At 51.5% G+C, this 14,043-nt stretch overlaps 4 protein-coding genes across 4 annotated transcripts; 2 read left to right on the top strand and 2 right to left on the bottom strand.

Moving 5' to 3' along the window:
* Positions 1 to 41: 41 nt before the first annotated feature.
* LOC100906348 (uncharacterized) lies at positions 42 to 2,092 on the top strand. Its single transcript, XM_018639084.1, has 3 exons — positions 42 to 233; positions 552 to 2,013; positions 2,064 to 2,092. Exons 2-3 carry the CDS (start codon positions 552 to 554, stop codon positions 2,090 to 2,092), a joined length of 1,491 nt encoding a protein of 496 aa, XP_018494600.1. The 5' UTR covers positions 42 to 233.
* A 149-nt stretch (positions 2,093 to 2,241) lies between these two features.
* Positions 2,242 to 3,094, top strand: LOC100904176 (uncharacterized). Its single transcript, XM_003742202.1, has 2 exons — positions 2,242 to 2,718; positions 2,829 to 3,094. The coding sequence occupies exons 1-2, from the start codon at positions 2,274 to 2,276 to the stop codon at positions 3,041 to 3,043; spliced, it is 660 nt and encodes a 219-aa protein (XP_003742250.1). The 5' UTR covers positions 2,242 to 2,273; the 3' UTR covers positions 3,044 to 3,094.
* A 4,838-nt stretch (positions 3,095 to 7,932) lies between these two features.
* LOC100906204 (cysteine dioxygenase type 1) lies at positions 7,933 to 8,664 on the bottom strand. The gene has a single exon (XM_018639091.1). The coding sequence runs from the start codon at positions 8,637 to 8,639 to the stop codon at positions 8,073 to 8,075; it is 567 nt and encodes a 188-aa protein (XP_018494607.1). The 5' UTR covers positions 8,640 to 8,664; the 3' UTR covers positions 7,933 to 8,072.
* A 2,779-nt stretch (positions 8,665 to 11,443) lies between these two features.
* On the bottom strand, positions 11,444 to 12,694 carry JMJD4 (jumonji domain containing 4). The gene has a single exon (XM_003742201.2). It carries the CDS (start codon positions 12,680 to 12,682, stop codon positions 11,570 to 11,572), a length of 1,113 nt encoding a protein of 370 aa, XP_003742249.1. The 5' UTR covers positions 12,683 to 12,694; the 3' UTR covers positions 11,444 to 11,569.
* Between the last annotated feature and the right edge of the window lie 1,349 nt (positions 12,695 to 14,043).

The following is a 14,043-nucleotide window of genomic DNA, read 5'->3' as shown; positions in this document are numbered from 1 at the left end:
TAGAATTTGAGCTCGCCTCGTCTTTGTTTACGCGCTCCGATAAATCTGATATCGAGCGTCAGCAATAACGGTCCAAGAGAACGGCGAGCTAGGTTGTAACGGTTCTAAGAAGCAGCGATGATGTATGATGTCATTCGCACATTGATGTTCGACAAGCGTCGTTGATGATTCGTGATTTCAAGTGCGTCTCCTAATGCTGGTTTCTCTGTGATTACTCGGGATATTACGGAAAAGTATGTTCATCCACTGAGAAAGTTTCTCTGCCATCCTGACGGCGCATTCTCTCGGCTTCCACGGGGGTATTCCGCCTCGAAACTTTCGCACCTCTGTACCGCCCGAGGAGTGAGGGATGACTCTCTGATTCCTTGGAAGTTTCTCACACCGAATCCTCCGACGGAGAATGTTTGGGGTTAGCGCGGAGCGGGAATGAATTTGTCGTTGCATCAAACATCGAGAGATTCTCAAGTTTCTGGGCGATCTAGCAGGGGAACCTTTCCGGAAAAAATCTCGATTCACGCCATCGAGTGCTTAAATCTGATTTGCTCTTCCAGATGACGGTTGCCAATACAGTCGCCAATCCCGACTTTCTAGCAAGGGAAACCTTGCAGGTTGTATCCGAAGATCAGGATTCAATCGGCGCCCTACTCACAAGGATCGATCTCGTTCCCCGTCATGATCTAGAGACCGCCATCCACGAGTTCACGGAGAACTCCTTTGAAAACTCCCCCTTCTTCCCTAGACGAGGAGATTATGTTCTGGCGCTTTCGCAACTATCTGAACCGAAATGGTGTCGGGGGCTGGTGTTGGACGTCAACAACTCTTTCGTTCAAGTGGACCACTTGGATTACGGATACACAGAGCACGTTCCCCTTGCCGACGTACGAGAGCTACCCTCGAGATTGGCGACTCTACCCGCGTTCTCGGTCCGGCTCAAAGTGGACAAATCCCAGTTTGCCGTCGCCGGCAAGTACGACGTCTACATCGGAAACTACGTCGATGAGCTCGCGAGGATGGTAGAGGCTTTCCTCGCCGTTGATGACGTCTCGACCAGCACTGAGTACTGCGAACAGCAGGTCGTCGAGCTTCCGATCCCCGAAGACCTCGAAGATATCGAGATTGGAGTCGTACGGGGAGCTACAGTAAACCAGTCCGACAATATCACGATTTACGGCGTGCAGCATCGTCTCGGTTTTGAGTCGATGGCCGACCAGCTTGCCCAAATAAGTTTGGACATGAAGCCTGTCGTGCATCAGGGGGACTTCGTTGTGGTCCCCTTCGAGAACGTCTTCTGTCGAGCCCTTGTCACCAAGCTCGCAGCCGACTCCGCTGAAGTTTATCATGTGGACTACGGCTCATGGGATTCGGTGAGTTTGTCGAGTCTGTACAGGCTCCCCCTCGGACCAGCATCCGAGACGCCGCAGCTCTCGTTCCAGTGCTTCACTGGCGAAGGGGTGACGCTCGAATACAATAAAGAATATCGGTTCGAGCTGCACTCGGTCACCCGGGACAGCGGTTATCCCATTTACGCTTGTGAAACAGTGGCTTCGGGAACGACATCGCGCGCCGTTTCCAAAGTCAGCGACCTTGTGGCCCCGGTCGTTGGGTCAGAAGAAACAGTCCACCTGGTGGATAAGCCATTCCTGAATGGTACAACGTACGGAGCACTCGTTCTGGAGAGGAATAAATCGCTCAAAGAAATCGAACGCAAACTGGAAGAGGCTTTCGACGACCACAATGCGGATTTTTTGAACGAGCCCGAGGTCGGGGATCTGGTGATATCGTACATCGACGAGAGGTTCTACCGTAGTGTTGTCTGCGAAACCTCCGAAACTGAGATCCGCGTGTACCAAATCGACGTCGGTAGCCTCAGGAATTGCAGTAGCAGCGTCGTGATGAAACTGCCCAAGAGACTCCTCCTCTACCCACCTGTCGCCCTGCTTTGCATCATGGACGAGACCCAGTACGCGATCGACTTGATGACGAGCTTCCGAGCGCAGAATATCGCCGCTCAAGGTACTGTTCATGGTATTAACGTGTACACTTTCGAAGCTCCGGCGTACCAGGGCACGCCAACCGATACTGTTTACTCTAACTCGGGGGAAATCGTGGCGTGCGAGCCCCCGAACAATATCGTTGCGTGCGAAGCCTCGGAGAACATCGTCGCTTGCGAGCCCCCAGAACAAGTGGAACACTGCGAGCTCTCAGGGAGTGTGGAATATTGCACAGCCTCATACGAATACCTCCCGGAATCCCAGACCGAGACCACGGGAGATATGCCGTATCAAGAACCCGAGCTGATGATGGAGAAAGGAGACGCCTACGGAATAGACGCGAGTCAATGCGCGGTCCCCGAGGACCGGTACGGTGTTACGAGTCCAACCTCCAAAAGCTCTGAATCAGTGCCGCGCAAGTTACAACGACGTACATTTCCCCTATACACCTGCGAAGTTGCGCAGTCATCCCAGTTCGTTGACGTCAAGATTGTTAACTTATTCGAAACGGAAGGCCTCGTTACTTTGACGGTCGTTTTGATCGATAGACAGGAACTCGTTGAGGAAGCCCTCAGTCTCATTGAACCCGAAACTTTGAAGCCTCTTTACTCATCTGATTTGCTGAGTAAAAACCCCGGTGTCATGAAGTATGGTGAATCTTGGGTTCGTGTCGTAGTTGTGGGGAGACCCAGTCCCAACACCTGCATCGTACATCTAGTTGACTACGGTGGGTTTGGATGAGCTCGAAAATATATTATACAAGGTTTCATCGTATATCATTCCCCCTGCAGTAGCCCCATCTGATATTTACCGCGGATTTACGAAAGTTTTCTTCAGGTGAGCAAGCGCGGTGCAGCGTGACCGAAGTTTTCTGCTGCCCGCCAGAATTCGTCCCCATCGAGATGTGCACCGTGGATTATCACACTAAGAGAACCAAATCAGATCCTCTTGACCCGGAGTCTTTTTTGGGACAGGTTATTGTGCTTGGACATTCCTCATCGGGCACTTTCGAAATATTTTCCCGCGAAACTGGGGAAGCTATAGCATTTTGATGAATCAGAAACATACTTGAATAAATCGAAAGGATGGTTCCTCACTAAAAATCCCCCACTCTCTACTCTGTCAGTTCGGTGAGGTCCTGAGCCGGCTCTCTTCCGTTGATGATATTCTCCTTGAGCAGTCTCTCTCTGACAGCCCGCTGCAGCCGAGCGAGCGGCAATACCGAACGATCTCCGGAGTGGATTCGGAAGTATGATGCACACATTCTCTTGGAGTACCAGCCCGCCAAATTTCCGTGTACCCTGAGTCTGGTAGCGGATGAGCTGCTGTCGAGCACTACCGGGGTAAGATTCAGCGTGATCCGCCGGGGCGACGGTCGAGAACACAAACATTTCGACGGAACGGAGGGAACGATGATCCATTCAACGAATTTTCCGTAGAGTGTGGAGGCCAGTGTCCCTCGAGCTTGATCAAAGAACAAGCTCCACGGCAATCTCATCCTCAGGAGCCGGGCTTCCTCGACGATACCAGAGCTCTAAGCTAATCCGAGACGCGCATCTGAGCCCTTGCTTGGAGTCTTGCAAAAATCTGACTCTCATCGGACGGCGGCGCATGGATTTTTCCAGACGATTTTTCTCGTGGAAAAGCCGAACACCGCCCTCGTCATCGGAACAGAGGCTCAGACCTGAACCTAGAAACATCCTCAAGATTATTCTAGATACTCCCAGGTATGTGTATCGGCACATATCTGGATAATGGTTGGAGAGAGGGGTTGAAAATTCCGAGGAGAAGGCCAATAGATGTGGGAGCGCTCCTTCGAGGAACCGGCTTGGATCGGAAATCGCTGTCGAGGAATATTGGCATCTAAGTGCGTACAATGCGACCCTCCTCAAGCTAGAGTGCCCTCTCCTCGTGCCTCTTTGCTGATATTGTTCTACGAAGAAGGCTGTTTGAAACACTGTCCATGTTTAAGGTGCTCTCGTGATGCTTTCGAGCTCCTTTGCTCCTCGAATACGAAGCCGTCCAGCCGGAGCAGCATCTCGAATCTTCGACAAGAACAGAGATCAGGAATTTAACCATACGCCCGCCTCGAAGATTTCTCGTGAAATTCGAGAGCTCTATGGAAATCTAAAACCGTTCGGGTCCGAATGGGTGTCCATGGGGAATTGCCGATTCGGTCCTCCCTGGCTCCTCTGACGGTGTCTTAATGGGGAGCCACCGATCGGGAACAAGCTGAATGATTTCTTCTCGCTGATACTACGAAAGGGAGGAGAGAGGGTGGATCGTGAATGGATAGCCTTATTACCATGCCCATCGAATGAATGTTTTTCTCTTGTTGCTCTTGTTCATATTGTCATCAGCGATCCAGCTGCGGAGGAGGGCTACTCTCATCCTGGCCGACCCCGGATCGCCGCTATAGGCAAATCGAACATAACACTTTTGATTTCCATTTTCCCGTACAACTTGATGACCGGCTGTATAGAGGCGCATCCGTCACATGACGATTCGGCGCGAGACGATCCGGCGCAAAGGATGATCCGACGCCGGACGATTCGGCGCAAAGAATGATTCGACGCCGAAGATTATTCGGCGTTAATCAAGGATGTAGGAAAACACGGGGATCCCAGGTCAGACCATCGGACCTTATTTTATCATGTTCCTCACAAGGAAGGAAAGTTCTCACATCGGATGAGAGTATGGTTTCCAGTGAGACTCCCGTAAGCTTCAGTTCATCTCATTACTCATTATGTATTTTCCGCATATGATTGATGAGAGGGCAACGGTGGAAACTACTCTGTTGCTACTACTAGAATCACAAGATTTTTCTGGTTCTCCATGAGGGAGTTATTTGCGATCCCTCGAAGAAAAACCACCGGCTCTCATTCTCAATGGTACGAACAAACTCGAGCAACTTGACGTCCGTATTTAGATATTTGCGTCTCTTGGGTGCCGGCGCAGATCCTATATTGTATCAGTCGAGCTCGGCGTCTGCCTCGAGCTGCACATGCCGGAGACCGTCGAGGAACTTCCAGATGGAAGTAAGGCAGACGCCGAAAGCCCCCTGGAGTTTTCGATGATCAGCCTCGGCGAAATTGCTGGTGCGGCTCTCACCGTTGAGAGTCGTTTCATGAACCGACCATATATCGGAGCCGGAAAGTGAATTGTAAGACTTCCAGAAGAGCCATCATGGCTCTGCTAAGGAGGTCTTCTATCAAAAAGGCCATCGCCGGAATCATTCGAACCCAGAGCGAGAAACTCGAATCTGCATTGTAGCGTTTCAGGAGATTAAAGAACGATAACTTTTTCCTCACATTTTCGACCAGTTGGAATTAGCAGCCGTGATCCTCGGCCGTGAAGAGCCGCGATGAAAGCGTTGATAACCGCCATCTCGAAATCCCTGGCGATCGACGCACGCTTCAGCGACGGGAAGGCTCCCATGACGAGATCGATCACGCGGCGGTACGAGTTTTCCGATTTGTTCGGGAGAAAGGCGTATAAGAGCGGGATGGCATACCTTCACGGTCAGCCAAGATGACGAAAACCTGCACGAATTGATCCGGGGCTAAACTAGAAGTCCCATCCACGTAGAGTCTCTGCACATAGCCGACCCAGCTAGACGCTGTTTCTCGGCCGGAAACCAAGATGCGCTCTCCGTCCCCGATGCCCGAATCGCTTAGGAGAAATTGTTCTGACCTCCCTGACTTGCATCCGTACGTAGTGTGGGCCTCGGGCAAGACTATCGACTCTCGGTCATTTGGACACGCTGGCGCTTGAGAACTTTGGCCCTGCAGCCTGTTGATTCTCCTCTTTATAGATTCGGGAGGCATCCTTGACCTGTGACTGTTAAACCTGCCGTGAAACTATTGAGCAGCTTGGTGGGAGCCTCCTGCGTTGTGAGTGCTCGACGCCTGAGTTCGAAGTTACTCGCAACCACCTCTACAAATGCTACATTAGTCGCATCGCCGAGCTCCCCGATCACTTCGACAATTTCGTCGGTTCCTTCAGCTGTGTGCAACCGACCTTTGCACTTATCCTTGAACTCGCAGCGCCAAAATTGCACGGTGCCCGACGATTTCTTCCTATCCTGAGTACACATGTGTCCCTGGTAGGCGAGCTTACGCTTCGATTCGCTCGGATAGGAGATCAGAGCGATGGGGCTTAGCGATCGAAAAGGAAAGTGGGGAATTACGAAGCTCGATCGGAACAAAACAACGCAAAGGATTGACTTCAAGCCACGGCTCCCGCAGAGTTCTTGTCGGCCAGTTCTGGCGGAACCATTGATACGCAGATGCGATGCTGAAGAGACTGATCCCAGGCATCCCAGCACCCAAGGCTAATGCATTCAGAAAGGGGAGCTGCGAGCAAGACTAAAATGTCACCGATGCCCCTCACTGCTCACAACATTAGGAGTTGCGAGGTTTCCAGCGAAAAGTGGACCACGAAATTCGACTTCACTCTGACTTTTTCGTCGCCAGTCCATCCTTAATTTTCAACCGTAATATCTTTTCACTCCGATCGCTAAGCGACCAGATCCTCCCTATCCAGCGCTCCCAATCTACCTTTGCGCCGAATCGTCCGGCGCTCAATCGTCCCGTCCCAAGGCGCATCTCCCCCAGGGATGCTGCAGATCCGTTCGAGCGCTCTTCGAGGTATGATTGACCTGGAATCTCCAGGCCGGGCTGAAAGGGAGCCGAATATATTCGCTCCGCCGATCGCCGATGAACATATCTCAAACAGTCACCGGTCGGATTCTAGAAACTTAATTCTAAGCGATTTTGCTTCGCGGCTGGTGCCATCCCATTGTTGTCTGTTGGGCTCCTACATGGCTCACTATTGCAGACAGGGTGGCTTGTTCGTAGAAGCATCTCTCGCGACGGCAGCGATGAGCGCAGCAGCCTTGGGGGAACACCTTGTATCGGAACAGGCTCTAGACATCTTCACATCTCTGGAGCGTCGCCAAGAGATTCCTGCCAGACCACGACGTCTTTTTCCAGGAAAACCTGTCGAGTGGTGGCCACAAGCTTCCCACTCCCCGCAGTTTATCCCTGCGAAAAGACCCGTTCCTGGACTTGATCAAATCGATTCTGACAATAAGTCCCCAGGAACTCTCCGGGGAGAATACCTCGATCAGAAAACAGATATCGCAGGAGAATTTAGAGCTTCGCTGACCGTGGAACGACCTCAACGGATGGAAGGAAGCGATTTATTACGTGGCCCACGATTGACGGACGAGCTTGAACCTTCGATTCCGACGCTCGCAATGGTGTCGCTCGGCGACGCAGCTCCTGTTGGAAGTTGCGTGGAACGCGTCCGCTATCACGATATCAAGAACCGGTGTTGCATTTCAAGGGGGAAAGAGAGACGATACAAGAGAAAACGAATTTGATAAACACGCTATTCATCACATCGGCGGAAGCCGACTGTCACACGTATCATGAACGGCGCTAAACGAAGCGTGTAAAAGTCTTGTCGTGGAAATGTCGCGGCGGAGATTAGCGGTAAACAGGAAGAGATGATCCACTCCAAGTTTACGAGAATGAACACAATCTCAGGACGGATGCCGAGCGAGACTCCGTCACCGAGAGCAAATCTCAGAGCAGTGTCTTCCTTCCGAGCAGAGTAGATAGACCGAGATTGTTCGATAGCAACCTATTCCTGATTCCCCTCCAAGCGAGATTTCTCGGGATTCGGATTGTAGAGAGAGCTACCTGCTCATGACTCTCCGAACGTCGACTACCCGATGAAAAACTTGACGTCCGGACTCGAGGAATCATTTATTGGTCACCTTCCCGTGGATGACTATGAAGGAAGTGATCCGTTTGAACCCTCGCTCGCTCCGCCGCTAAAGCAAATCGAGCGGTTTCGAGCTCGAATCTGAAAGATCTAGAACCATCCACCTCGACCCTCCACAGCTCATCGAGTGAAATAAATCAGCGCGTCGATATGCATATCGGTATATGGCTTTATTCACATAGCTTGCCGAGTAAGGTATGTTCCTCCTCGGAAATATACACAGTCGTGAAATGGTTAGATAGGCTCCACGAATACTATACAGAATGATACAGGGGGCTGGAGGAACGCTCAGGGTTCCCGACTCTCGATCACAGGAGTACATTCGCCATAACGACTCCAGAAGGTAACTTTGGAGACGGCCCTATTTCCGGTGTTCTCATCGAACATGTAACATGACTGGAACGGCGGGCTGTAGAGATGAAGAGACACCGCCACTTCTGGGAAACGATTCTCGACACGGTGCAGACCGATGTCGTTGTTGATGTAGGCGACATCTCCGGGCAGCATGATTTTCTCATCGATGACACGCATTTTCTGGCCTTGGGGCCAATCGTAGCGAACTTCGGTCAACTCCCCGCTGAGGAGACGCATGACGCAGTGGGCGTCTGCGTGATCGTGGATACTGCTCTTGGTGTCTCCACTCCAGCAAAGAACCATCAGGTTGAATTTTCCGTTTCCTTCGTCGACGAGGTTCCGGGTGTATTTGCCTGGTTCGAATTTGGCGTACTTGCTCCACTCACAGGGTCCGCCGCCGTAGCTCGCCATGAGCTGCTTGACTTCATCGATGTTGACATGGTCACTCTCGAAGACTCGATAGAGCTCTTCGGTAAGTTCTTCGAGATTTAGGATTCTCATGTTTGCGTCAGAAAATCTCTGGACAAGTGTGAAATTGCGAACGGCTTCGCCCCATTTTATGTCGAGGAGGAGAACAAGTGGAAAGGGTTTGTTACTGAGTGCAGATTGGCACTGATACATAATTGGAGGTGGGAAAGAGCGTCCGCGACTGCAGTCCACCTGTTCTCGGAAAGGTAGGTGACGCATCTGGCAATGCTTCTTGTCGGAAGACGGCAAATAAGAGATCCCGAAGCCGGAACGAGAGAATTCGGTGACCCGCGAGCCGAGGAGGATCGGTTCGCGGAAGTTTCGGGTTGCCCACATACCGAAGGACGAAGATATTCCCGTACGCGCCAATAAGCGTCATTAAGAGGAAACCTCGAATGTTCACTGGAACATGACGGGCTGCCAGGAGAAGGAGACTGAGATTTTTGTCGGTGGTTTCGCGCCGATCAATCGGCGATCTCGAAACGAGATTCCGGAGGCAAATTCAAGAGAAGCGTGGGGCCAGCGCTGACTTCCGTCCCACGCCTTCCGAACTGCGAAGGCCCGAGGTAGCTTCGTCCGGCTATCGGCTCTAACGCTCGCGATTCTAGATCAGTCACCGAGAGGAATTTTCCCGAATTTTCGAGCGCACGCGCAGATCGGGGCCCATTTTTTTCGGTCACCATCCGCGGCGGCTCTCTGCTAGTTCGCGGTATGAGGTTTGAGGTCCATCGGTCTGCAGTATGAGGTCCTCACGGCGGACACGGCATCTCAGGCGCGACCTCAAACGACAAGAGGAGCATGTGTGACTTGAAACCGCTCCGACGGGAAATACGTCCCACCGAAGGCATGGGTCCGGAGTCGCTCCACGCAACTGACAGACAGCTTTGGCGCGGTGAAAACTTCACGATGCTCTCTCGAGTCGGAATTGCTTGCAGTCAAAGGAAAAAATGCTTCAGGGAATTCGTTGATGAGACGTTGAATCCATCAAATACACCGCTGCGATGATTTCGACGGAATTCGAGAACAGAATCTCTGGAGTCAGCGACAGATCCAACAGCACGGAGCATCCGATTACGTGTTTGAAAAATTTCGAATTTGTGGAGGTTCCCGGGCTCGGCGACAGCCGAACAGCTCGCTTCCAAGAAGACTGACAAGGGTGAGTGAAACCGGCGGTCTGGCCAGCAAGATGCGGCTCCAGAACCGACTGCTGCGGGATCTAAGAGACGGAGTTCTCGAAAGTGATTGTAGACGAGGATGTACGAGTCTGTTCACGGGAGACCTGGAGAACATTTCCGTTCGACGCGACACGGCCTGTCTGGAAGCAGGGATTCAAAGTTGACAAACAGCTTTGACATTGAGCGACAGCAGCGGCGTCCGTGTCGTTGCGTCACACGAGAGCGTGAGGGGAGATCATCTTTTGGACAGACGTTTCCCAGACAGGGTGAACCTTCTCGAAAATTCTCGACGATAAGGCCCAGTTTTTGTGCATCGAAAACGAAGAAGGAAAGGAAAACTGTTGAAGAATGTTAACCGCGTTTCGATGTTTCTCATCTCAGAATACCTTAGAACAGGCATTTACGTCAAAGGTTGTTCGGGCACCCGATACGATAAAGCTCGGGGGCGAAGTGCAACATCTCACAATCCCGCACGAGCCTACCGGACAAGATGTTTAGCCTTCTCCCGACTGTCTATCAGCTGTGTCTACTACTTCGTAGGTGATACCTACAATCATTCTTCCAGATTTAATCATAAGACACACTGGAATAGAAACCGAAGAAGGCGAAAGGAAGATCTTCGTGGCTGAGACGCTCGTCTCGAGTGACCTCTTTTCCGCGGACTGTTCGAGAGCAGACTCGCTCCCGAAGATACGGATCCGACTCCGAAAAATCGCCCGTATTCCCACTCGCTACCCGATCGGCTCTCTTATCTACGTATCGCGACTCAATTCGGTGCCTTGCTCCTCATTTCCAGATACACCGGAGGCCAGCGAGCGCCTGAAGACGCGGCAGGACCCTTCAGCATATGTGATTTTATTTCACTTCATCAGATGCCCTTTCAGCTCAATATCGAATTCTGGGGGCGGATGGAGGACTGCCGAGAGGAGAGTCAGGATCTACGATCGCCGCTCCGTCGGTGTTGGAGATAACGAGATTGGAATTCCAGACAGGCGGCCAAACGGGAGAACGGGTGCATGCGCGATTCCAGCGTGTTTACGAGGCGTATATAGGCGCTCGTCCGCCTGTTCATTCGTCTCGATATCCTTGTCATAGCTAGACTATCAGAAATGAAGAGTGGGCAGTCTGCAACCTTAGCGATACCGATAACCATTCTCTGTTGAGTGAATCGGAAACCCAGTCAAACTCGAGTCCAACGTCCAGCAACGGCTGCACTCTGACGTCGACCGATGCTACCTCCATCGATCATTGAAAGTTTTTGCTTGTGACTTTTGACGCTTGGTGACCCGCACTCCTCCCCGGTTAGAAGATAGCCCGAGATTTCGGGTTTTAGGAGATAAGATCACGATAGGTGCCACGCTTGTCTCCGCTGAATCTCAACAGCAGGCCAATACATGCCGAATGCATGTCTAATTTGGAGATCCTCTTATGTTCCATGAGCTCCGCAAAACGATGCTCGCGAGGGATACTGCCGCATATCCTATCTGGAGACTCTAGCTCGGCTTACTAGCTCGGCTTACTAGGTTCTCTGATCGGGATTCATACTTTTTTACGCTGAGAAGTACACGGATAATTGCCGGTCGGCGCTGGACGACTTTTCGCGCAGTTAGATACCAATCGACGGAATGACAATGATGATTGCCAGAGAGCTTGCCTCCAGTCGGTTCGAGCTTTATTCACAGGGCAAAACACGCGCTGTACGCGCATGGGATCGCCTACGCAGGCTGTGAGTGAGCGATGCGGCGATGATGGACAAAGGTTAGAGACGAGCCGCTGAGCTGATATACATTATCGATGAACTCCGTTGGGCATCGAATCACTCAGCAAGACCTTGATCTCATCCTTTAGCACAGAGTCCTCCAAGAATTCACAACACTTCAGCAAGTCGAAACGTGCGTTCTGATCTTCCGGGCATTCCAAGCGCCTCCGGGCGATGAAATCCAAAATTTCACGGAAATCGTGGCGGTTCATGCCGTGATGCGCCCTGAGAACGATTTCCACCTGACTCCCGAAGGCTTCATCGGACTCCATGAAGCTCAGCTCTTTTTTCACTTCATTTTCTGCATTCTGAAGGTGCTCCGCCACATGGAACAAATTGTACCCGTTGAACCAGTTATGATTGATAGAGATCGTGTCCTCGGTGTTGACAACTTGATGATGCCAGCCGGAAGGCACGAAAATCGTTTCACCGGCTCTCTGGAGAACTCTGAGAACCGGTTTTTGTTCGTGCAATTTTGGATATCGATCCCGATCCGTGATGTGCGTTATGTCAGGCGCGAGCTTGCCATTGATATCTTTGAAATAAACTTCCTCGCCTGGTGGCAGGAAAATCCACAACTTCTCTCCGCAGATATTCGCCGACCATGAGAAGGAGCCGAACACATCACAATGCAAAGGTGTCCAGGACCCTTTGGGTCCGATGTAGACAAACCGGTAGTCGTCCTGACCATCGCTGGCCAACCAGAACTCATTTAACCAATCCGAGGAGAAGTACCGCGGTACTGAATAAGCTGCGAATTCGGGAAAATTACGCTGCATGTGCCAGTCTTTGAGATAGAGACACTTCTCTTGCGCCGTGTTAGCCCAACGATGCTCGTCGACTGCGGGTCGTCTATGTTCCTCCCAGTAATCCAGATAATTATTTATGGTCATCTCGGTTTTCGGTTGAGACCCGTACTCACTGCGTTGACAATCCGCAATCGGAGCGACGGAATCTCCGAAGAGTTCCCGAAGTCTTCTCGTGTTCACTTGAGCATTCAGGACCCATTCCTTCGTGGCGCGCCACTGCTCCGTGATGCCTGAGATTCTGCACGGACGGTTTTCTGTCATGAAAACACAAAAATCTTCGTAAGAGAGGTCCTCGGCTCGGAACAGGGGCACGTCATCAAGTGTCTCCAACATTCGTTGAGTAGACGGGCCAGGAGCTTCGGCCGCCTCCGACAGAACGCATCCTAAGCGATCAGCTGATTCTGGCAGAGGAATCGTTCGTCATCTTGCGAACAGGAACTGTTCCTCAGGGCAGCAAACATCGACTGCTGTCGAAGGAAATCCGTTGAACTATCGTCCCCTGGGATCAAATCTACGCCTAAGATCCAGATGCCCTCCCCTGGGCGTATGTATCAGCAGAAATTGATGATGAACGAGGTATCGCGATCTTTATCTTCGTCGTGAAAAGGCGCTACGTGGGTATTTTTGAGATCCCTCGAAAGGACCCGAGCGCTTCAACGCTGCCTGAATCTCTTGAACATTTCACGGCGAAACAGTCGAGGGATGTTTCCCTTCCGATGGACGGGCGTACCGGGTAGAACGCAATTTGGTCTTCTCCTTGGGTCCCTTCCTCAGCCAGCCCTTGTCAAATTGTGCCGTGCTGATCTCTAGCTGATTTCTGGATAACAGTAACAAGCCATTCAATCCAAAAATCGTAGGAGGACTCGCGAAGCGGTTCCAACCGCCTACGAGCCACGCATCGCTATCTGCGCAAATATTTTGAGAAGTACCCAGGCTAATCAGAGGGATTCCTCAGACATAGATAACGAATGAGGCTGTCCAATTATTCTGATTGTTGGCAGGTATTGTAAACAGCCGCCAGGCCAGCCCCCGTCGACCAAGGGAGACGTCCACTGTAAAACTGAACGCGAACAATGTCCTTTAGTCCGCTTGGACACTTTCCATGATCGATGATCGAGTGATTGCCTCGCTGACCCTCTGTGGAATCTGGCTTGAAGAGTTCTGGATCAACATTCTCAAGAGTCAGCAATGCAGCATGTTCGTAGTCTGTTTATCCACAGAAAACCTGCTGTGTTCTGTCTCGATTTCCCTCGTCCGAGAGCCGCTGCTAGTGAACAGCAAAACTGTTTACCATGTTTTCGCGAGTTTTTCCGAGTCGTCGGGGAAAACAAGATAGATTCCGAATGTTTGTCGCGATTGTTTATCGGTGTGAACTCGGGACGTCAGTCGTGAGAGATAGGAAGAGCATCAGGTAGAGCATGCCCCGCATGACTGTCTCGGGGTGCAAGAGAGAAGCTCTATAATGATAATGATCCATCGAGTCGCCTCTCGGGGAGCATCGCGGAGTCGAGCTCCCGTTTCTCAGACGACGTCGAGATTCGGTATACGTAGTCAACGAGCCTCCGCATCGGATCCCTTGAGAGAAGATATCCCGATTCCGCGAAATAAAAAAACGGATTATCATTCATATCGAACTACTGGTCACTGCGCGGAGAGAGGGTGGTCCATTCCGGGCCGCACCTCAGAGAGACCGA

The sequence above is a fragment of the Galendromus occidentalis genome, unplaced genomic scaffold, assembly GCF_000255335.2.
Source record: "Galendromus occidentalis unplaced genomic scaffold, Mocc_1.1 scf7180000077348, whole genome shotgun sequence".
In the NCBI taxonomy this organism is placed as follows: Eukaryota; Metazoa; Arthropoda; class Arachnida; order Mesostigmata; family Phytoseiidae; genus Galendromus; species Galendromus occidentalis.
The sequence above is the reverse complement of the archived record's forward strand: the minus strand, read 5'-3'. Positions and strand labels throughout refer to the sequence as shown.